The 23,539-nt window shown below is 44.7% G+C and overlaps 1 protein-coding gene across 1 annotated transcript; it reads right to left on the bottom strand.

Moving 5' to 3' along the window:
• Positions 1 to 3,021: 3,021 nt before the first annotated feature.
• On the bottom strand, positions 3,022 to 23,539 carry LGI2 (leucine rich repeat LGI family member 2). The gene is made up of 9 exons (XM_075150538.1): positions 23,358 to 23,539; positions 23,196 to 23,267; positions 20,235 to 20,306; positions 16,880 to 16,951; positions 16,238 to 16,309; positions 14,957 to 15,126; positions 14,212 to 14,253; positions 9,597 to 9,761; positions 3,022 to 7,029 (listed from the first exon to the last, which is right to left on the bottom strand). Exons 1-9 carry the CDS (start codon positions 23,537 to 23,539, stop codon positions 6,212 to 6,214), a joined length of 1,665 nt encoding a protein of 554 aa, XP_075006639.1. The 3' UTR covers positions 3,022 to 6,211.

Genomic DNA, 23,539 nt, shown 5'->3' on the forward strand with positions numbered 1-23,539 from the left:
GAGACTCCTGGGCTACCGAGTTTACAAACAAATAGTAGGCAGGTGCCATTAACCAGAGAGTTGCTGATTTAACTTCTATTTCCCCTTTCTATTTCTAGCTTGCTCTCAGAAGCATCCCAAGAACATCTGCACCGTCCTGGCCTCATTGGTAGGTTGCTTTCTATAAAACTCTGGCAAAACCATTTACCATACTGGCAAGACCAGAAGAAAAAGAAATGGAAGAGAGCGAGTAATCAACATGCAGAGAGCAGTGCAGCTCCCTCCTTCTGTGTGCCAGCCCAGGCTCCATCCGCGCTGACCCCACCAGCGGTGGGTGGTGAGTACTTTCTTGACCCACTGGCCTTCCATTCACGGGACTAAAATGGAGAATTAATTGTCAGGGCACACCTGCAGCTGGAGGATGAGTCAGCCCCAAGGGGCTGCTGTGCCAGAAGAACTGAAACAGCCACTGAAGTTGGAAAATGAGCATTCTTGTACAATCCAGCGCTAACGTCCAAGCAGGAAATAGAAATGAACTTTGGAATAAAAGTCAACAATTGCAAATGAATAAAAATGGGAGCAACGCTACCAGAAGCCCTTCATTCTGGTGGTGTCATGGTTCCCAAATGCCCTTCAGAAATGCAAATTGCCTACAATGTAATAAAAAGGGCATTTTCTAGAGTGTGCAGAGCTTGCATAGTTTAATTAAGCATAAACTAGGGTGACTCTGGAAAGGAAAATGATGTGGATTGCATTCTCTGAGTGACCTTGGAAAGGCACTTAGATACTTTCTCTACACAGCAATTAAGTAAACTCACACTTCATGTGCTGTCACTCCTATTCCTTTCCTTTATTTAGAAAGATATTTTCTGTTCTCCCTGATTCCCTGATCTCACATTGATTTATCTCTGTGCTTAGAAAATGTAATTTGTTTCCCTCAAGGTAACTAAACATTTGTCTACAGCCTCACCATCTCTAGTTTTCTAGTCTCTACTTCAGTATTACTTATATTAAACTTCTGTCACCTGCTTTCCTTGCTTTCCACCAAACTCCATCTAGGCTACCTCACTGACATGGCAAAGCTGGAATAAAGAGATGCCTATAGAAATTGCTCATCCAGTCTTCCGAAGACCTGTATCATCTCTCTCAAGCCATCCCAGAGATTGTAAAAAAAAGATCTCCCTTGCCTGCTTGTCAAAGTGCATCACACCCCTCTGTGAATCATTCCAGGATGGCACTGTGCGACTCCAGATGCTTCCCTTCAACATTTTCTTCACCCGGAGCCATGACTTTAGGTTCAGATTGCCTTTGATTTTGCTGTGCATGGCTTTGTAAGGAATCACATCCAACTCGCAACGTATGCAGCTACCCGCCATGTATATGAATGGCTTCAAATCATCCGCTCGGACCTAAAGGTAACAGAATTTGCCTAGTGCTTCATGACATGCACCTCATCTTCCAGTAACTTTTCTCCCATTCCAGATACTGCAAAACATCTCTGCAAATCATCATGCAGCTCTGTGGCAAGAACGGCAATGGCTTATGGGGAAAGTGGTACTGGGGGGTGGATTAAGTTTATGTAGCTATCATTTGAAATGCTTTAATAGTATCACTCTTTTATTTTGTGGAGGCTCTAACACCATGTGGCCAGCTGGTTTTGTCAGATTTTGGAGGTCAGTTTTGAAGCCCATTAGATCATCTAGCCTGCAGTTTCTCAAAAAGGAGGCTGGACTGTGTGAGGAGTGCAAGAGGGGTTAAGGGGCTGGTTTCCAGATACTAGGAAAAAACCCAGTGTTAGCAGCTCAGCTCCATTTCTTCTGGATTAAGGTGTGGAAAAAAAGTCTCAGTAATTCCTGGCTGTGAGCATTGCTGCCAAGAAGGAGTGGTGGTAGCAGCTCAGGTGTGTAGGATGGGAGGGAATGGGACTTAGAGGGGGTGACTGGGACTCTTACAGCTGTTTCTTACACATCTGCCTTCAGCCTGAACTTTCAAAAAGATCCCACTCTGTCTTGCCCATGAAATTTGCAGAGGAATGACCATCCCCCCCCTTGCTTTTCGGGAATGCTTTTCTCTGGGTATCTTGCTGTGACTTTCAAGGAGGAATAGAAGCTTTCTGAGGAAGATTTGAAGAAGGTGGTAAAGGGTGGAAAAAAATGTTCACCTAGCAAGGGCCAAGAAACCGGGGGAGGGCAGGTGGGGAAATGGTGCTGATTTGAAGCTCATGTTTGAGCTATGATGGAGTTTCAGTGAACCACACCACAAGGGCTGCTGACTCATAAAAAAGTGGAATACCCAAAAGGAAAGCAATGATCCCGGAGCAATTGCATCCATTATGGTATGTCAGACATGTCTTTGATTGTACAAGCCTATAATTAGTTACAGAGAACTTCAGAACTCTGTTTCTGAAGAAGGAAGTGGAAACAAAAAGAATTACTCCCTGCGTTAGTGACTAGCTGGATCAGTGGATAATGCTCAAGGCTTGCTTTAAATCAAATGTATTCACTGTCGATAGAGTTATATTTATTTTTGCAATTTCAGAGTAAATGCCAATGATTCAGTAAAATTTAACAAATCTTAAGAGACCCCACAGTGAAGATCTGAAAATCTAGGGATTAATTTTAGGGCTTGGTTTCTAGCCACTCTGCCTGTAAGAAACCTGCTTAAGTATCTTCCATTTTGAAAATGATTTCGAAAATGAAGATCTCTTGGTTTTGTGGTAAGAAAGAAAGAAATGAAAAAACAGAGTTTGCTATGAACCGAAAATCGTAGCAATAGCTGCATTACATACTTGCTTACACTAGATGGGGTGTAAGGAAAGATGAAGGGGAAAGCCAGGGAACAGCAACATCTCAGAGGTCCGAGCTACCTCAGGCACAGAAACTGAATTTAACTAAGCTGAGCACAGCTTCCTCCACGTTTTCAAAAGCCAAAACCGATCACACATGGACAAGGACCCGTTTGCCCACCTTGTCCATCCCTCTGGCAGTGTGGATCTTCACAGCGTGGATATTTTAACATGCACAATGCATCACTATTAGTCTCATTAACTACATTTTATTCATATATTGAAAGAGTACATACATGTGTCAGTAGCATAGATTGCATCAGCTCCCCTTTACTAAAAAAAGCTCAATGTATATACAGCCTTAAAATGCTCCCACTGTAGCTAGCACATTGTATTAAACCTATGCTTATATAAACTACTCTTCTTTACATAGTTGTAAATAGAATACATTAGAATTATCAGGTGGCATGTTCTGTTATCCTTTCTCACTGTCCTGATGGTCTAACAGTTGCAATAAATTTTGAATATGCATAGTTTATTTACTATTCAAAACAATTTCTATTGCAGAATATAAGCCATGGAGACAAAACCGTTGTTGCATTTGGAAAGGCAGAAAGTATTTTCGATGCTTAGTGATTTCTGTTGTTATGGCTGCATCCTGCAGCTTTGCTTTGGGAGCAGGAAGAGCAGAACAGGGCTCTTTTTGAGCCCCTGCCTTTGTTTAATCCTGCAAAATGTACCATAACCCCTTTCCTTCATCAGCTGGTGCTTTTTGCCCTCCCTCTTAGCTGCTCAGACCTGCTGTGCACTAACTCAGCAGAACAGGCAGCCGGCATCTGACTCCAGGCCCCTCCTGGTCTGGGCTTTCTCACCAACCAACACGGCTACTTGGCAGAAGCGGCAGCCTTCCTGCAGAATTCATTTCCCTCACTTTCTTCTGGTCCCACGTGAATGAACTAGACTCCTGTGGATCACTTTATCCTCTGTATTAAGCCTGTCTCTGCAGAGACCATTTTAATTTAATTCAACTTGATAGCCAAGCCTCAAAATCCCCTTGGCTCTCGAAAGAGTACAATCTCCTGGTATTGGATACACAAGCCCTTTTCCTCCATCCTCTTCCTTCCCTTCAAGTGAAAAATGTCAAGATCCAATTTCTCTAAACTGGCTTTTAGCTCTCTGACTGATGCCCTTTGCTGAGTGAATGGTACTAGCAGTGAGCCCTAAAAGAAAGTACTGGCGCATTGAGAAATGCCCCTCCTTGGCAGAATATCTGACTCTATTTGAACATGCACGCCGGACAGAAAAGCAATAAAAAAATGCCTTCCCACAACACAGTTTAAAGAAATATCGCTTGCCAGCCACTTTAAAAAGGAAACTGGGAACATGGGAAGAAATTGCATTCACTGGCAGACATATGAATCATCTCTTCGTTTTGTCAGATTTGTTAGCTTAATCCTAGGAGAGGTATTGCTAAAACCAGCTGCAGAGGCCTGGTTTGCATCTACTGGTCTGATTGAACCAACGGTACTGACACCGCATCGGGATTTGGAAGGCAGAGTGCAATACTTCAGATGGCTGGATGGGCTAAGTTGCCAATGTAACTAAAAATAAAACCACAACGAGCGCCTCTATAGGAAAAAAATTAACACGTCACTGAAAAACAAAATAAAATTAGTTATGTCTCTGACAGTAATAATTCTATTTCACAGCAGCGACGCTAACGCTGGGGAAGGCTGTGATATTCCAGGTCACTGGTAGGTTATGACTCCTCATGGGAGTCCTTGTGCAGAATCCTCTTCTGCAGCACTGTTCACATCTTGTATGTCAGAAAGCCTGGGAGAACATCTCTGTTTGTGACAATAGACCATGTTTCACGTGTCCAGGGCAAAAACATGAAGCTCACTCAGCACAGAGATGGTGAGATAGCCCTGACTATGAAGGAATAAAGGACAGTTTCTTTTGCTCTGCCTGCTTTACGCAAAGCCTCCCTATTATCCAAAGCAGCAGTGCAGCAGCAGGACATGATAAAACGATCTAATACCCTAATGGTGTGAAAACTTAAACAAACATACTGTGTAAGTGAACAAACAAGGGCTCTGTTACACAACTTTGTTGGGTAAGGATGGTGGAGAGCCCTTCCAGGAAACTGGTCCTGTGCTGTTATCCTGACAGTTATTCCAGGACTGCCCTATTTAGGATGACTGAATGCCTTTGCAGCCACCCAAAACACCAATGCGGCATGGTCTGTTCACATCCTCCTGTTTAACATTCAACGGCTTGGCAACCCAGAGAAAGCCTGGAGCCACCAAGAGAAAACCCTTCTTCTTGGAGCCAGGGTTAGCTCTAGCCTGAAACAGGTCCAGCTGCCTTGGTTTCAAAAGACTCGGTGATACCGAAGTCACATTTAGACCTCAGCCAGAAGGATTCCCCAAATACAGCTTGTGATAACCAAAACCTGAATTTATTGCTTGTGAGCTGTGCTGGGGGCAGAACGCTGGAGAATAAATCATCTCATTGCGTACAGACAAGCTACAGCACGGAGTACATGAATGTAGATGAGTGTTTCAGGCTAAGCTTAAGCTGTGCCTTCTAGAATGAGAGATCACAACAGATCTACTTGTTAAAACATCCCAGAATCTACTGGGATCATCAGGAAGAATATGAATCGGGGCAAAATGGGGTGAATTTCTGGAATACCTATTAGAACAGAAAGTGGACAGAATCTGTAGTCGATTCATTCATGGCACCAAGCAGACCTCTGTTCTTTTCTGTCTATGTTAACTTGTTAAGATCTCACAGTCTAGAAGTGACATAACTTTCTTCTCCTGGCTACCCAGTTACTGTGGGCTGGGCTATTTGTTTTGCACAATTTGTTGCTGAAATAGTGAATAATGGAAGAAAAATGGCAATAGATTTTGACTTTAATCTACAATGAATTAAAACTATGCCTCGGACTTACTATAAACCACAAAGACAGATTTTGAAGACAGACCCCAAGAAACCAAAATAACGTTACTGTTTGCTTTTACAATTCATCAGCAACCATGAAGAACTGCCTCTAATCTTAAAATCATTACTAACACATTAGTTTCAGAGTCAGGATCATTTCTACGCTTTGTATGGCTTACTCTTCACTTTCTTTATGAAAAGTTCAATTCAAGGTAGTTTTCTGGGTAAAATTTAGATCATTCTCTTAGATGTCAACATTAAACCTAATGCACTGCACTCTCCTCTGAATGACTGCAGATTACAAAGTGTCTTTGAAAAAGGATAAAATGGACATGTCATGCAGCAACCAAGTAAATGCAATCCCTGATTAATATGCAAGTTTGAAAAGTTCAGAAAATGTCATCATACTCCATAGGTGCACCCTGGTTTTGGAAAGGTCTCTCTTTGTTTTGCTTGTGTATAAATGTCATTCCACATGAATTTCACTCCAGCAGCTTTTCATAAACTCAAGTCAATGATGATGTGTTCAAATATTTGAGTGTTTCCTTTAAAACTAGAGGCAAAGAAAAAATCTCTTCGATCCGTTGACACAGCTGTGAAAGACCGTGGCGCTTGCACATAGATTTCTTTAAATAACATGAAGAGCTTCTTTTCACCATCCCACTGGTATATCTGGGAGAAGGTATAGTCGCTTCCCAAGGCTAGGTAGTAATTCTTCTTGAAGGAGAAAGGCTGCAGCGTCATGGCTCCTCGGGATGGAAGAGCCTGTAGCTCCACAAACTGTTTGCTATTCCATTTCATAACTCTGGAGTCACCGATGAATCTCGTGAGCGTGATGTACAGGTTATCTTGCATCCTGAAACTCTTCACAGCCAAGACATCTTCCATGTTGGGGATTTCACTGTGTGGGACAAACTTTTTGGAAACTTTGTTCCACTGGAGTATAATGGGAACCTGGGAGCGGCTGGAGAGGATTAAATGTGATTTCCCATCTATATCGAGAAACTCTGCATCAGTGTCCCTGAACCACTCATGAAGGGACTGGTATGAGTAAAATCCTTTGTTATTCCACTTGTACACTGTTGACAAACCTGCTTTAGAGCTATCTGCTATGACAAAAAACATTTCACTGTCTATCTCAAAAAGCTCTATATCATTGGGCTTGGAAATGCGAGATACTTCGATATCCTGGAATTTGACAAACTTTGTCCAGCTTTCGTCATACTTGTAAATGTGTGAGCCACCAAAGAGCTGTGCCACCACCACAAAGACTTGGTCACCAACAAGAATGGCTTTACATCCCACTATGGACTGACCTATTGCCCAAAGAAAAAAAAAAGCACATATATTAGCACAGTACAAAGCACCTTTTAAATCATAGAGATATTACCCCGCCCCTTTTTAAAAACCTTTACCATCTCATAATTCTGTTGTTTACTACATGCTGTCACACCCTTTTTCTCCCCAAAAACTGGAAAGATGACTTCAAATGTTGGAAATGTCACACCCCTCAAGGTATGCAAGTATGATGCACCCTAAAATGCTCATTCCTTTTTATCCAGAATACTTTTTCTTTCTCTGTTTGTTCAAACACGTGCCCCCTAATATCCAAAACATTTAAGCCAGATTTTATTATTCCAAAATAACAAGAGTTGTTATCTCATGACTCAGCAGGAATCTGAGATTCTCTTATTCCTGGAATGTCTACCTTTCCAGTTTAACTAGAAGAATGAAATATAGTCTATTTTTCTTGCTCCAAGAGGGCCAGAGTCAGCTTTTTGGTACTGTAAATAGAAATATTGATGCGTCTTGTGGATATATCACCTGACAGCAGGATGAACAAGATAAATTTAACTCTGTTGTTTCTGTTAAGTCTTCTTGAGATTACATTAAACTAGAAATATTTACTGCAGTTATCAGATTAGATCAGATCGAGCTGTGGCCTGTTTTGAGAATGTCAAGTCACTATACAAGATCCACATCAAAAAAATAACAACCAGACTATTTACGAAAGGTTTTTTTGGAAGAAGAGAGGATTTCTTCTCTGAAGTGCACAGTTTAAGCAGAACGGTATCTGCACACACTCCTCTATGTGTGCACGGTCACAGTCGCTACAGGAGTCTCACCCTGGCATCTCTGCTGGCCCCCCACCCATAGGTGTTTCACAGCCAGCCTCGGATATCTACCATCCTTCCAGTGTAGGAGGGGTGGGATTCATCTCAAGTACCGTAAGACATCTGCAGCGTAGACACAAATGCTTGAAATGACCATCCTGGCTCTTTCTGGTCTAACTTAGTCAAAAGTTAGCACTCTAGAAAAGATTTCACTTGGCGTGTAGATGTCTCCTTCTGCAGAGGATAGCAACACCTATTCTCTGCAATGTTGACTCTAAAGGCAATCATGACAACCAGTTCGGGTCAATAAGCCCATGTTGTAAAGGGCTAAATTTGGCCATCCGAATGCCAAGCATATAGTTAATAATGGAAACTCCCCATGGAGCACATAGCCGGCTCCTGAGCTCTACAAAGCACTCGTTAGGCTCCACAAAAGGCTCTTTACCTGCCTGCGTCCCTTAGCAAGTCTCTTGCTCACTTATATTTCAGAGTCCAGAGCTTAAAGTTGGGCCTTCCAGGAACACAGGATGGTTGTTCGAGAAATGAGTCTTGGCACGCGTGCTGGGTGTGGAGCTAGGACACAAGTCCCCAGCAGAAATGACCCCTAATCGTGTCATTCACAGGAAGATGAAATACATCCAGAAGAAGCTGTCTTTGCAAATGACCTAAACTCTCAACTTCATTCCAGAGCTTCTCGAGAGCTCTGCTAGCTCTCTTCAAGTCATCGACTTCTCAATTTACATCCAGTGGTACATATTTCCCCCCAAAAACAATGAAACCTGAAAAAGCAAAATTTTTCATTTCCAAAACTTCCTGACAGAGGGGTAGCATCTTGTAATCTTTTGTTAGTGACACACACAGTTAATCTGAGGAGGTAAATGCTTGCTGCCTTTGTAGACTTCCCACACCACCAGATGAGGATGCAGCATACTCTTTGTTTCCCAAAATGCAAGGTGAAAAATAATCTATCACACATAACAAGGAACAAGGATGCTCCACAGATAGATTTAGCTCCTGAGACCTCGGACCCAGTAGCTTGAAGTAGTTGGGAAATTGGGCAGCATATAACAGCTCTCAAGACTCTGTCCCTGCTGTCATGGTGTGACTGAGCTCTATATAGCACCATGAGTGTGGGTTAGTGACAGAATGATTGTTAGCATTAGAAAATCACCTGGCATCCACATGGGCTTTTTGTTTGATGAGTAATCTGGCCAGGATGCCAATTTAGCATGTTTGTAAATGGAAAGTAAACATGAAGTCTTTACAGCCCATCTCTTTAGGTAACAACCACAGTTTAAATATTTCTATGTCATCTTCAGCTGTGAAACATACTTTCCTGGCCAGCCTTCCCTTAATGCATCCTTCAGACCTATTTCCTTCCACATGCAAGTAGAATATTTTTATATTCTATATTTTGCAGGCACTTTGGCAGGAGGGAGGGCTCCTTTAGCCTATACTTTAACTTGTAGTGTGATTCAGGCAGTGAGTGCCTAAGCTGGGCCACAGTGTGACATTCACAGCAAGTGTCTGTGCCTTCAGAACAATTTACAAGATCAGACAAAAAAAGCCTAGTTTGTGTGCTACAGCAGGTTATGAATTAACAAGATGCACTACTCCATGAAGTCACTCGTGTCCAGACATTACACACTTTGATCTGCTGACTTCAACAGAGATTCAGGACAAAAACCATCAGCTGGTCCCATCTATGAATCTTGTCCTTGTGAAACGCCAACAGTTCATCAAGGACTGGAATCCCAGTGTTCATATACCTGTGATATTGTCATAACTCCTGAAATTCATTTCAATGTGATCCCACTCCAGCACCATGCAGTTCTCCATGCTGGGCTGTGCAATGGCTACGAACACGTCATTCTTTGAGTTGAACGTATCCACTGAAACTGACTGGTAGGGCAAAATCTGGTGAACAACAAAATCTAGAAACATACATTTACAACAATTAGGATACATCTTGCTGGAAACACAGAGTAAGTGGTTGCTGATCGTAACAATTAACACTGAAAAATGAGTTGAATACTCTGGATTTTGTATAACATTAGCATGGAAGTGTCAGTGCTCACATTTCGGCATGCAGCAACAGGGGAAAGCTTCTCCTGCTTTAGGCTTCATAAACTGTCCTCTGGAAATATAGTTGCCAAGGAGATCAAATAGGTAAAGAGTGGCAGAAATCAGATTTTCCAGCTAGGCTGGCTGGTATCACTGAAATCAGGATACCGAGAGAAAAGTCTCTTTCCCCACAGCTGGAAGTTGCTTTCCCGTCAAGTGAAATGGCCTTGCTAGAATCACTTTCAAGCTGAGAGACAGCAACTTCCAGCTGAAGTCCAATAACTTCTTAAGTCATGCAAATTTAATCACTAGCAATTTGTGTTATGCTAAACCAGGCAGAAAGTGAAATGATAATCTGAAGTTTGCCTGGGGATAACCCCATTTCGGCTAGACCATAGACAAAATGGTGTAATCAAAAACTCAGTTAACATAACGTTTTATGGGGCATTGTAAAGTAGTTTAGGCATAAAATACAACCAACCTGCAAATTACTATCCAGTGGAAAACTTATTCTAGATACTAAGACTGCAGAGTTGGAGCAACCTGTAAAGACGAAGAGTGTAACTCCAAAATTCAAGATTTCTTCTTGAAATCCAAGTGCCTTTGTAGATTTAACTCTAAAATTCACCCTGGGCTAAGTCAGCAGTCAGCATAGAGCCAATCTGGGGCAAAGCAAGGAGACTTGGGTCTGAGTTTGATCTTTGGCCTGACAGCTCGGCGAAGTCACTGTTATCAGAAAAAGAAACCAGTATAGCAGTGCTGACAAAGAAAAGCCAGCACTTGGGTCTAGAACATGGCAGAAGGCCTGCGCTGAACTGATATATGGATATAGATATATAGAAAAGGAAATGCATCTTCCACTACGATGGAGTTTCTCTGCAGAACCACGCACCGCTCTGTTTCAAGCTCCATTTGCTAGATGCTTTCACCATGCACTTCTATGTTGGAAGGGCCTGAGCATCCAGGGATTTTGGTGAAATGGTAATTTAGTCCTCACTCGAATCCCTCATTTTAGTGCATTATGAAATAATTGGTTTTGAATGAAGAACTCTCTGTCTCTGCATGCTTGAAAGCCTTGCCCTTGAGGAGTTACACTGCTGGAGAATAAAGATAGATGACTACCATCATCAGACAGTCAGATGCTACCAAACAGAGCAGATTCTATAGCTGCAAAAGAAATGACAGTTTCCATTCTTCGAGGGACTATTATAAATAGAGTTCGGACTTGATTCATAAATGCTGGTAAGAAAACAAGAAAGTTACCTTCATTCTCACTGGGAAAATAAAAGGACTGGAGAAAACTGACCCCGAAGTATGCAGAAAGTAAAAGTAAGTGGTAAATCATGAAAGGTAGCTAAGGATGGAACAATAGCGGATACAGTCACAGAAAATCAAAATATTTTTAAAATCTTGAGGAAAAAACCAAAAAAACTAATGCTGAAAAAGACATCTCTTGAAATCTGAACAGTTGTGAGACACTTTGAGGGAATCTGTGAATTAAAACAAACCACTGCCCATTCAGAAATGATTCAGTGTTAACACAGCTATTTTTACTTGTACCTGCCATTGGGCTCTTTATGTCACTCAATGAGTAAAAATGAGTAACAAAATCAGTCGTAATCAGTAAAAAGCAATAAATGTTGTTTTCAGCACCAGTTAGAAATACCAGACTCTAATGTGGAACAAGGTTACCCAGTAAAGAGGTGCTGCCACATCAGGCTTGCTAAAAATGTAGGTCTTAGGGGCTTGATTTAGTTTTACAGGCAGGTCCACATGCCTTGCTTTAATCCTAGAAAGAGCTCATATAGTAAATACAGAGTTGGAGGGGGATGTTTTCCAACATTTTTTCCTTTAAGCTGGATCAGCCTGCACGGGAGAGGGAAGAGGATGTGGCCCTCACTTCCCCCCTGTGCCGCTGTCTCCCTCTCACCCCGATGCACCCCGATACTCTCTCTGGCTGAAGACACATGGTTTTGACACTGCTTTCTGCCGGCTGAGGGCCGGGGTGGTCCCCCCCATCCTCCAGCCGCCCGCTCTGCCTCCGCTCCTTTGGCTGTTGAACGGCACCAGCCGTCACGGATGAGGGACCCAACGCTTTTGTCGTTGGGCTGATTTCCCCCCCGGCAGCCTCTGCTCTGGCTGATGGAGCGCTGGTGCTGGCAGAGCAGAGAGAAAGTGCGTGGGGAACGCTGGAGGACACTGAAGAGAAAGGGAGCGATGACCTGTTTGGGCAGCAGCTCCTGAACTGCATCCTGCGACTCGGCCACCAGTCGTTCCCCTCTCCTCACGGCCCTTCTTCTCCACGGTGGAGAATTCTGCTCTAGGTGAGCTACTCAGGACCTGGGGTGCTCTCAGGGAGCGTTAGCCATCCCCTCCTGTGTCCCACCACGATGGCACGGGTGACCTCCAGCACAGGAGTGAGTATGGAGCAGGTAACTTTTAATTTGCAAACTACCTTCCTTCCAGCCAGCGGGGAAAGAGAGGACCACCTCCAGAAGACAGTCCCAGATAGGTGAAGAAAGGGGAGACCAAGCTTTCAAAGCTCGGCGAGACGATCCCTGCCAGGTCTGGGCAAAGCAGGTAGGTGCCAGGCGCGCACACAGCCTGCTTCCAGTGACCGCCGGAGTGCGAGGCCCGTCCTCCAGTCTCCTGAAAGTAAGTACACGTTCCCCTGCCGTGCTTACAGCCACAGCACAGCCCCCTCGCACACTGTTGCGGGAGAAAGACAAGAAATGAAGTGAAACGGCTTAACCTGCTTCCGTGATGCAAGCCGTGAGAAATGGAAAAGAGAGATGCTATCACGAAAAGAGTTAAAAGTGCAGATCACCGACACTGTGGATCACTTTCTCTGTGAATAAGCGATAGGAGCATTTTGTTCTTTGGCTTTTTGTTTAATATGGCAGCACCTCTTTACATCTTTCCTCCCGTTACCATTGTAGCAGTTCAGAGGACGCAGTGAACTGATGGAGCCTGCGAGATGGACGTTTTACCAAGCAAACGGCTTTGTTACCACATCCTAAGTCCAGTCATGCTTGACACAGAGTACCAGAAAGCAGAAATGATGGAGAGTCTGATCACGCCAGGCAAAGGAGGGAAATACAATACTAACGACTAACATGAATGAAAGAGATTGGCAGAGCACTGCCTGTCACTGAGTGGGAAAGGAGAATACACCTACAGAGTATGTTGCTTTCCTTCAAAATATGGCACAAGCCTGAGCCTGTGACTAATCAATCCTCGAGGAATGAATATGGGCATATTTACGCTCCCTTTGAATCTGGGGGAGGCAATGGCAGAGAAGGAAAAAGCAGCTGTGGCCTGACACCGCAGACCACCAAGGCCACGGAGGGTTACAGCTCAAGCAAGGTAACGTCCAGTTCAGTGCAGGGGATGTGATGCTTTCTCAGAGGTGACACATCCCGGAAGATTTGCGTTTCTACTCTACTTATCTCTGTTTTGTCATTTCTGCATGCAGTCTGTCTCTCTCAGACACTTTGTAAGGACGCCAGAGGTCCAGGTCTTCTGCACCCTCCACCTTCACTACGCACTGGAGCTCTGGGAAGCCTGCTGCTGCCCGCCCCCAGGCCAGAGGGGTTAGGCACCCAGCCTTCCCTCACAGCAGCCAGAGAATCACTGGTTTGAAAACGTCCTTTACTATCCGAAGAGCGTATTACAGCTATATGCTGTGCTGCGAGAGCACGTCTCTGATGGCATTTGAACGAACATTCAGCTGGGCGATCCTTGCACCACGTAACGCCTTAGCTCCCCAGCAAACTCTACAGCACGTGAAATTAGGTTTATGCGTGGTGTAATTTTGCTTACAGCAGACAAAGGGACTAACATTAATGGTGAATTTTGCCTATAGCAACTTTATAGTTAGGTTTCTAGGTAAAAAGAGATGACAGAGGGCAGGTAGGTCAGTATAGGTCTGAGGACCAGGTAGATAAGGCTTGTTCTCGCACACTGTTAGTGCTGCACAATTGCTTAAACCAGATTAAAATGAAATAAAGCCTGCTTTTACTTTGTACTTTTGCATCTCGGTGATCTGGCAGACACAGGAACATAACTTTGGTACCGTTCTAAGCTACATTGCTCTCCTGTTTTTGACGTCCTTTTATGTAGCAGATAATCGCGCTTTACCTCTGCTGCTCTTCTGACATATTTTTGAATTCTGAATTCATTCTCTTTTCCTTTACATACTACCCTTGGATTACCTTTCATATCTTGTCCTGAAACTTTATTTTACATTACTAGTAATCAACTTCTCTATTGTCTCTTAATGCTGATGACTGACTTGATGACAGGTGAGAGCTCGAATGCCTCTGATATTACTGTATAGAAGAAAGGCAGAGTGCTGACATCATATACATGAAAGATGACAAACAATACTCGCAGCTGATATTCTCAGTTATATGATGTGACTACATTTAAAGATAGGTAACTGCGGCTCTTCGGTCATAAAGTATAAGTATAACCACATGCAAGTTTCTCTTCACTTCCTTCAGCATGCTTTACATTATCTAAAATAAAAATCAAGATCCTAAACAAGACAGTAGTCAGAATATTATTGGACATTTTTCTCCAACTTAATGGAGTTCCATGAAGAACTGCTGGCAGTATTGCCGCCACATTTGATGCTATTAAACTGTGGCCTATTGAATAAAGATAACAGATATAGCCACATTATTTGAACTTCTTTTCATTGCTTTCTGTGAAATACAGAGATTTTGGGAAGCTCATCTGCCATAACTATATGGCCTTATTCCAGATAATAGAAAGCATTCTGTGATGAAAATTAAGTCACAAAGTGAGTCATAATCAAGTCTTTTGGAGTATGAATAGTCAGAGCTCTTCTCCCATTATCGCTTAATCCAAATAAAAACTCGCTACTTACTTTGGCTTTGAAATGTAATTTTCCCATTTTATGCTTGCTCTAGTACTCGGAAGTGCTTTGTATGTAACCCTTTCCTCCCCCCAGGTCATGCTCACCGAAGCGAAAGGGTATAGTCTAAACTTCTGATATTTAACCATTTGTAGTGTGCTTAGAAATATACATTCTGAATACCTGTAGTGGTGCATTCATAATCAAAACTTGTCACATCATTTAACTTCTTATCCTGATATTCTGCTGGACCAATACACAGGACATCAGAAACAGTGGAATTTGTCATCTTTAACCACAAAAACAACCACTTGGCTTTGCAGTCACACTCAAATTTATTTCCCCTTAAATCTCTAAAAAAACACACAGAAATAAACATATTTGAAAAGGTTGATAGCAATATGAATACTACAGAACTGTTATCACCTTGACATGCTGAATTTAAAAATATCTGAGTAACCTTGAATTGGTTTTGAACTGAAAACAGGAAAATTTCTTAAGTTTTATTGGGACTCTCTTACTATGGAGTCTCCTTCAATGAGTGTTGTCCTTGAAAAACAGTTTCAATCTAGGAAATATGCCCACCTATAATCTTACTAATAGAGCACTGTGATTCACGTGTGAAGTCACTCGTTTTTATGAGTCTTCACAGGATTAGGACTATATTGTAACAAATCCTGACAGTGTGGTTGTCTGCTGCAAGCCTCCATCCCACCATCTGCCGCTGCCACAGGTAAATCCCATTCCCTCACTAAACTACTCCAGTACTGCTGGTTGACAGAGTGGCCTTGCTGGCACCATTTCTGTGGTACATTAAAATACAGATGTAAGGCTTGTATTTTTAGAGTCGCTGCTGATGTGGAGTCAATTTAACCTCCCCCTACTAATGTACGTGCAATTTCAACACTATACCTGTTCTTCGATCCCTTGGCAATTTTTGTGCCTTACAATTATACTTTGCTATTTGGGAGAGCCAGGCCAAAAATAGGGGAAGCTGACTAGCAGCTCAGTTATACAAGAAAACACCGACAGTAAGTCAGCAATGTGCTACAACTGCACAAAAACAAGCAATAAGGCATTTTTTTTTTAATGAATGCCTTTTACTAAAATAATCTCAGGGAATACATGCAACAATAACAGGAAAAAAAGTTCAAAGAAATTACAGTTTTAAAATTCATTGTCTCCCTTTCCCTAAAAAACAATTTATATGAAACATGAGAAAGAAGTACAATAAGGCAAGCTATGTACAGCATCAGGAGAAGCAACAGTGACCTGAGAAATAGCAGATATTTTAGAGGAGTCTACCAAGTCAACAATTTTAAAACGAGAAAAGCTAGAACGACAAAATGCACATTTCTTTTCTGCGCAGATATCAGATACAGCACCACACAAACCCAGAACGTAAAACTCAGACTAACAGAGGGACAGAAGCAGGTAGTCAATAGAAAGATTCTCATTACTTACAGTTCAATTAAAGAATCTAAATCACTGAAGACATCCCTTGGCAGAGCTTTGAGATGGTTATTGGCCAAAGAACTAGAAAAGAAAGTTAGAGCTTAGTATCATTGCTCTCTCTTGTCTGGCTGACTCTTACTAAGTCTGCACTCACTTACAGGTTGTTAATTATCTGGTACTGTCCAGCCACTGGCATTATTAATGGTTTCGAGGAACAGGCACGTATTAATTACTCTCATTCAAGAATGGAGATTGCTTGAAGCTCACGTAAAAGTAAAATACATAAAGCTTTTTTATTGCCCAGGTGCAAATGTAACACACGGAGCAATCACTGAGCGTACTGAAAAGAAACAGGAACGTTAATCACGAGTAGGCAGTACCACGGTGGTACCGCTGCAGCATCCGCAGGTCACAGCCGCCCCCCAGCACGCGCGGCGAGTGTGCGCAGGCAGCCGAACACGCCGCAGTGCTGCCCGAGCAGGAATTGTTTAAAGGCCATTTTTTACTTCGTGGAAGGCATGTTACTGACAGCGGGAGGAAGCTGATGCATGGAGGGGAAGGGAGGTTTTCCTATGCGGCAGGAACACCAGCAGTCCCCCAGAAGAGTTTTGCTCAAGCACAAATTACCCTACCAAGTGTTAAATAACTTACAGGTGAGTCAGGTCTCGAAGGCCACGAAATGCATTTCTTGAAATCGTTTCAATTTTGTTTCCTTCAATGAATCTAGGCAAAAAAAAAAGTATTTTAAAAGACTTTAATTAGCAGTATTATTAGCATCACCAGTACTTTCTCCAAATTCAGCAGGTTCCTGGGTCGCTCCTTCAGACTTAAAGGCAGGGAAGTCTCGGTGGAGCTGCTCACATTCCCCTTTCCCCTTTCCTCGGGTGGACCGCGAGGAACATGCAGGTACCAGGCAGCACAAGGGAGAGCGCGTGACACAAGTATCCAGCAGAAGAGGAACAAAATGAACAAAGCAAAAAACATTATTCCTTTGTTGGTTAATCCTCTCGGGGTGTGTTACATAAGGCAAGAGACTTGTGTGGAAGAGGCCTCCAAGATGGACTTTAGAAGCTAAAGTCCTACCTCCCTCTCACAAATCGCCTGCATTTTAAAACCACGGGGCAGCACAGCAGCGCCGGGGCTGCCCAGGCTGCAGATGGACGCTCTGATGGGGAGCTCCTGTGGCTGCACACACGGTGCCATCTCCGCACCCACAGAGCCGTGATGTGAACTGCAGATACATACTGGTAGACATATGAAGTCTGCATAAATGGCAAGACCGCTGCCTTGTTTTCCTTCTTGCTGCCGCAGTTCAGCTCTCTCCAGCCAGGATGCCACCTCTGCAGGGTGCCCAGCTGCACACAAGTCACGGCCCCGTGCGCTGGCGAAATAATGACAGGCACGTATCGATTCCAGGAACGTGCTGCTCCTCCTGACTGCACGTCAGCATTTGAAGAAAGAGCTGATATTTGAGCATCTTGACCCCCGAGCACTTGAGGACACATCCCTAAATACACCATCAGCCCTGCAAAGTGATTGCAGCCAGGTGGCCATCAAGATATTGCATAGTACAGCTGTACCTGGATGAAGGCAACTGCATGCTGACTTTATAAAAGGTTTTATGAGATAAAAGTGTCTCCCTTCCTCCTATGCATCCTTGTTTGCCTTCCAGGGAAATAGAGGAAAAATGCTATGAGCTGAGGTCTCTTCTCGAGAGAGTCAAGATGGGGATGCAGGAGATGACAAGTGCTCTTGGTTCTGCAGTTTAGGCATAGCCAAAATCCTTCATGAAGTGACCATGACCCTGACTGTAGGCAAAGGGTGCAGATAAGAAACTGTTGTGTCTGCGTGAGGGATGTCAGAAGAGGGTCAGCCGTACTCTGTTACAAGGCTGCCTGGGGACACGAATTCAATCTGAGAGCCAGACCGCCTCCCGACGCCCTCACCGGCACCTGGCATCGCCGCACAGCGCCAGCTCACCGGTCCGTGCAAATAAACACGGCTTCACTGAACACACTGCAGTGAGACGATGGACATTTGGGCTGGGACTCAGGAATTTGGCGGATTCCTGAGCCACCACACCTGGCCTCGAAGGGATGCTACCCTGGGAATGCCACTCTGATCACCCGCAAAGCTCCCATCTTTATCAGACCTGTCTCATCCAGACTCTGTACATGGAGCCGGTTAGTTTAAGGGTGCATTGAATGCCACTATCAGTGCTGCAAGCACAGCGGGACACAGCTGGAGATATATATAGAGAGAGATATATATGTATCTGCTGTGGGTGCTTCCCAGCTGCTCTTCATCCAGAGATTTTGCTTTGTACACAAAGCAACTTGTCACTCTTGTTTGTCAGTGGGGTTTTCTTATTCTCTGTAAGGTCTGATCACTGGTAACTGAGAGACATGAGCCATTGAAGCTGTAATAGTGTTACCGGCTGCATGGCCAAAAACAGCCCCAGAGAAAGGCCACTCAGCCAGTTCCCAAACAGCGGAGGTGTGATTTGCTGGGAAGAGGAAGAGCTCTGTGGACTTGGCAGGGACAGCGACCACAACCATTAACCGAGACCACTTGTTCAGCTGCTACTAAAGGGAAGTGGAACTGTAAGGCTTTACCAGTCTTCACTCTGCTCCCTGGTTTGCAGCTGGCAACCAGGGACAGAGATTTTCCCTTTGACCAGCTGAGGAGGGGCAGGATTTTTTTCGGTCAGACAGGGTGTCTGAAGTTACAGGTAACTGGCTGCAGCCACCAATGCAACCGCTACGACTGCACATGCTGCTGGGACACGCTCCATGTTAGACTCATCAGCACTTGAAAGCAAGTCATTAATGAAACAACATACAAATGTTTTTCTTCCTTTTTGCAATCATTCTGCAAATTACTTTTTTTCCTGTAGACACGTGGAAAAGAGAATGATTAGATAACTTGCTATCGCTGAAAAATCCAGATGTAGCTGAATCATGGATTTCAGCATATACCATTTACCATTATCCTCTATTTCTTGGTCTGCAAATTCCATTGTTGGCTGCTCCGCACGTATCAGACTGTTAGTCCTGAATATACCCCGCCTTAATGCCTACTTGCCTGCAAGACTTTAGCAAGAGTCAGTTTTATGAGCATTGGTCTTCCCTTAGAAAAAGACAGAAATGTCTCCCACAGCTACTTTTCAGCCCAGGAAGGTGGGTGGAACGATGAATTTTTTTGCAGGTCATATTCAGAGTTTCAAACATACCAGCTCATGTCCAGTAACACAGAGAAATGGCAGTCCTTTGGAGTATGAAGTGAGGACAACCTGGTACCAGGGCTAATACTTTTTTTAAAAGAAAAAAGGGTGACCTAAAAAAAAAAAAGATTGGGAAATGAAGGTAAGGTAAAAATCAACGAAGAAGTGAACTAAGAAAAGAACAGGAAAGTTAAATAAATTTAAATAATAATATAAATAATTACAATAATTTATATTATATGAAATATATATTTATATATTCATATATTTATAATTATTTATAATATAAAGATAAATGCCACGGGTATTAAATGGGATATCAGCAAAAAGGCGAAGTTGGAAAGGAAAGTTTGGGGGAAGAGAAGCAGTCTGGGAATCAGGGTTGTTCTGGGCAGTACACGGATACCCTGCACCTCCTCTTCAGGCTGCCAGCAGGCCAGGAGAGGCTTCCCCACCTCCTTCCTGAGGTTCAAAACCCCTTGACAGTGATGGCACTGTTCTGGAAAGCCAGGACAAGCTCTTGCTCAGCAGGACCTTTTTGGTGTACTGTAATTGCACAGAGCCTCCTTGCACTCACAGCATATTTTAAAAATCCACTGCAACCTCTGAAAAATAGTGAGCCACCGTAAAGGACGTTTGCACAGGAGTGGAACATAAATCCTTCATCTCCCCGGCTCCTGGGAATCACAGTAAAGACTAAGACTCCACGGCAAGAGTCTTGGCAACTTATCAAAACATCTTGATTTATAAAGGACAGGGGAAGACATAAAATACCAAACTTACAGGTATTCTAGATGGAAGAGACCAGCAAAGGCATCATCTCGTATAACAGTGAAGGAGTTGGAGTTCAGCAAGCTGAAAACGGAGAGCAGGCATTAGGAAAGCACATTAAAGCTTGACACGCTGGATTATGCCCGTTGTGTTTATTGCCCATGACCAAACTAATCTTACTGACTCGAGCCCATATTGCCCCACCAATGCAGCACACATAAAATACTGTGGAATGGTCTATAAAAAAAAAATCAAAGGTATAATGTGATGCTAGTTAATGTCCACTACTCCTCAGGAAAAATGTTTGCCATTCACCTTGGTTAAATGCAACCTGGCCCTCGACTCTCTGGTCCCCTGAGCAGGAAAAGCCGTCCTTAGAGGGTAGGTCTGCTGAGTGTGGACCCCAGTTGCCCACCACCCCTCCAGCCACACCGAAAATTCTCAAGAGACCATCTCAGCGCCACTCCTGAGCTCCCAGAAAGGGGGGGAGCCCTTTTGTACAAGCACCAGCTCTCATTTACGCAGTCTCAGTGGATCAGCGCTTGCTCGTTCTGCGCTCCCAGGGGGATGCTCCAAGCCTGACCTGCGGCCCATGGCATGGGAGGACAGCACACGCTTCACGCGGCCGGTTTGTCAGCTGGAAACACAGACGTGGCCAAACCACCAGAGACAGAAAGTCCTGCTATCCTTGCAAAGCAAAGCCCTGTGTCCGCAGGCAGCGAGGAAGAGTGGCGGTGCTGCCTGCTCCAGGCACCGCCTTGCCCGCCCGCGTGAACTCAAGGGACAAAATGTGCTAGAGCTGCACCAGAGCGGCTGTCACCTGAGCCAGGACACGGCAGTCAGGGAGAAGGATGCCATGGAAAGGCTTTGCCAGCAAAGTTCCTTCTTTGCTGTATCAAAGCACAACAGTGGATGATCTCCAATGTTGATGTTCAAAGGCACAGAGAGTGATCTCCTTTTAAGAAAACAGCAAAACTACTTATTTGGTCTAAAAATCAAACACTACTCAAAAGAAATCATTTTTGGAAAATCTCAGGATTTTCTGCTACGAGTGAATATGTCTGCTCTAATCGCTTTATTAGAGTAACTTATTAATTCTCTTTTTGTATGGTTTTAGGCATTTTACTAAAATTAATTTAGAAGACTAATGAACATGAAATGCAAACTTTCCCTGTGATCCTCGGTTATTATGCTAATACTAGACAAATTTTCCTTAAATTATCCCAAAGAAATCTGACAAAGATGCAGACTGTCATCAAAAATAAATCCTTGCGTTACTATTTTACTGTGCCTACTGCCACAGAAGACATAGTCCTGAGGTACCCAAGTGCTCAATTATGCATGTATCTATCTCTTTTGTCATTTAATCATTCTTTTTTCTCATGTTTGAAGGGAAAAGTCACAAATTACACTAACCAACAAAATTTGTCAGGGCCCAAGGTGGTGGTGGTGACAAACCCCTCACACTCCCATGTCTGATCTACCGCATAAAGTGACATGGGCAACTTTCTGACCTCTGCCCCACCACCCCACACACCCCAACATCTCCTCCTGGAAATCTACTGCAGCTAAGGTAAAGGGATAACCTTCATCTGCTCTTCCTCCCTCTTCCCAGTACAAAAAACCAAGCCAGATTCCCCTCATCTCTAATTTTCCACCACGGTTTCTCTCAACCCACCCTTGAATTCATCCCTTTCCTCCCCAGCTGGCACAGGTCTGCTGTTTGCCCCCATTCACCAGTGGGCAAAGTCTCCCTGCCTTCTGCCCAAGGCTCTGTGCTGGCCCCCAAGTCCCACAAAAACTTGGGCTTGGGACTGGTGCCACGCTAAAGAAGGTGAAAGCCTCCACTCCTTGCTTTGCCTTCCTCTCCCCAGCGTTTTCCAATTTTGCTGCTCCCCCCAAATAGCGAGACAGGTCTTTGAGAATGAGGTGGGGGTGCCCGAGGAGAGAAGGTTGGCCATCATGCTATCAAATGCTTTTAGGGACTACCTCTTGCTAAGACCCATTTTAACATCTAGCTCTGTGGCAAGCGCTTAGCCTGGGTTTCTGGTGTGCCTTGCATCTTTTTGCAGAATTTTTCTTTGCAGCGTGTCTTTGCTTTGGGGGTAACCTGGTCCTTACAGAGGGAGGCGTGGAGGGTCCGCTTGGTATTGGGCGTTACAGGCAGGCTGCACTGGGCTAGCCAGGGCACAGGCAGCGGCACGGCTTCTCTGCAGACTACCAGAGAAACGAGCATCCAGGCTCCCCAGGGGGGTTGTAGCACACCCCGTATCTTTGTGCCTTCCCTGCTACTGCCTCCCAGGACAGCTAAATTAAGGCAAGTTTGGGTAAGCTACCGGAGCTGCAGGCAGACGCCTGACTGCAACACGGGCACAACCGAGAGATTTGCCCCAGGTCAGGAGGGCTGCAGAGTGCCGGGAGCTGGACCGCTGTCCCCTGGGACAGAGGACCATCCCGCCTGTAGGTCCATCAGGTCAGAAGGCATCTGAGGGGCTGCCCTCCAAGTCGGATGCTGAAGCACAGAGTCATGCTGCAGACAACACCAGCGCTTCACACATACAGAGGCATTCCTCTGAGGTGTGTCCCGGCAGCCTCTGCTCACCCCCCTCGCGCCTGCAACATCCCAAAGCCAATGCGAGACTCACGGGCACAAAGTGAGCGTGAGTGAGAACTGCCACACGACTCCAGGGGGAAAACTCTGCCCTAAACTTATTAAAGCTGAAATTTTAAAAGAAGGAACTTAGGGCATCAGAAAACATTTTGTCCTCCTTCAGTAACTAAATACACGTTTTAAGAAGTGGTTTATGGGCTGAAAAGGCATCCCTCTGTTACGAAACAGCAGCTACATCAGCGGGGCTGCACCAGCTGCAGATTTACCGGTTATCTCCCTTTCCACAAGGGCACCCATAACTCTATTTAGGAGGAACGGGCGAAGTGCTCGTCGGCCGTTGGCTTTTTTGGTGCCATACTTACAGCAGCTGCAGGGAGGGCAGGTGGGAGAACATCCTGTCCTTCACTTCGGAGAAGGTCCCGTTCACCAGGCTCCTGCAAAAAGAGAAGCCGCCCGTCAGGCGGGACCGCCCCGCATCCCACCCCCCACCCCCCGCCCGGGCACGGCGCATCCCCCGCACTCACAAGGAGCCCAGGCCGGCGGGCAGGCTGCGCGGCGGCCCCGCCGCCCCCACGCACAGCGCCGACTCCCGCCAGCAGCTGCAGGGCGGCGCGCAGCGCGGTGGCCTCCGCGGCGCGGCGGGCGGCGGGAGCAGCAGCACGGCGGTGGCGGTGCAGAGCGCCAGCAGCCGCAGCGGGCCCGCCAT

The sequence above is a fragment of the Calonectris borealis genome, chromosome 4 (genome assembly GCF_964195595.1).
Source record: "Calonectris borealis chromosome 4, bCalBor7.hap1.2, whole genome shotgun sequence".
Taxonomy (NCBI): Eukaryota; Metazoa; Chordata; class Aves; order Procellariiformes; family Procellariidae; genus Calonectris; species Calonectris borealis.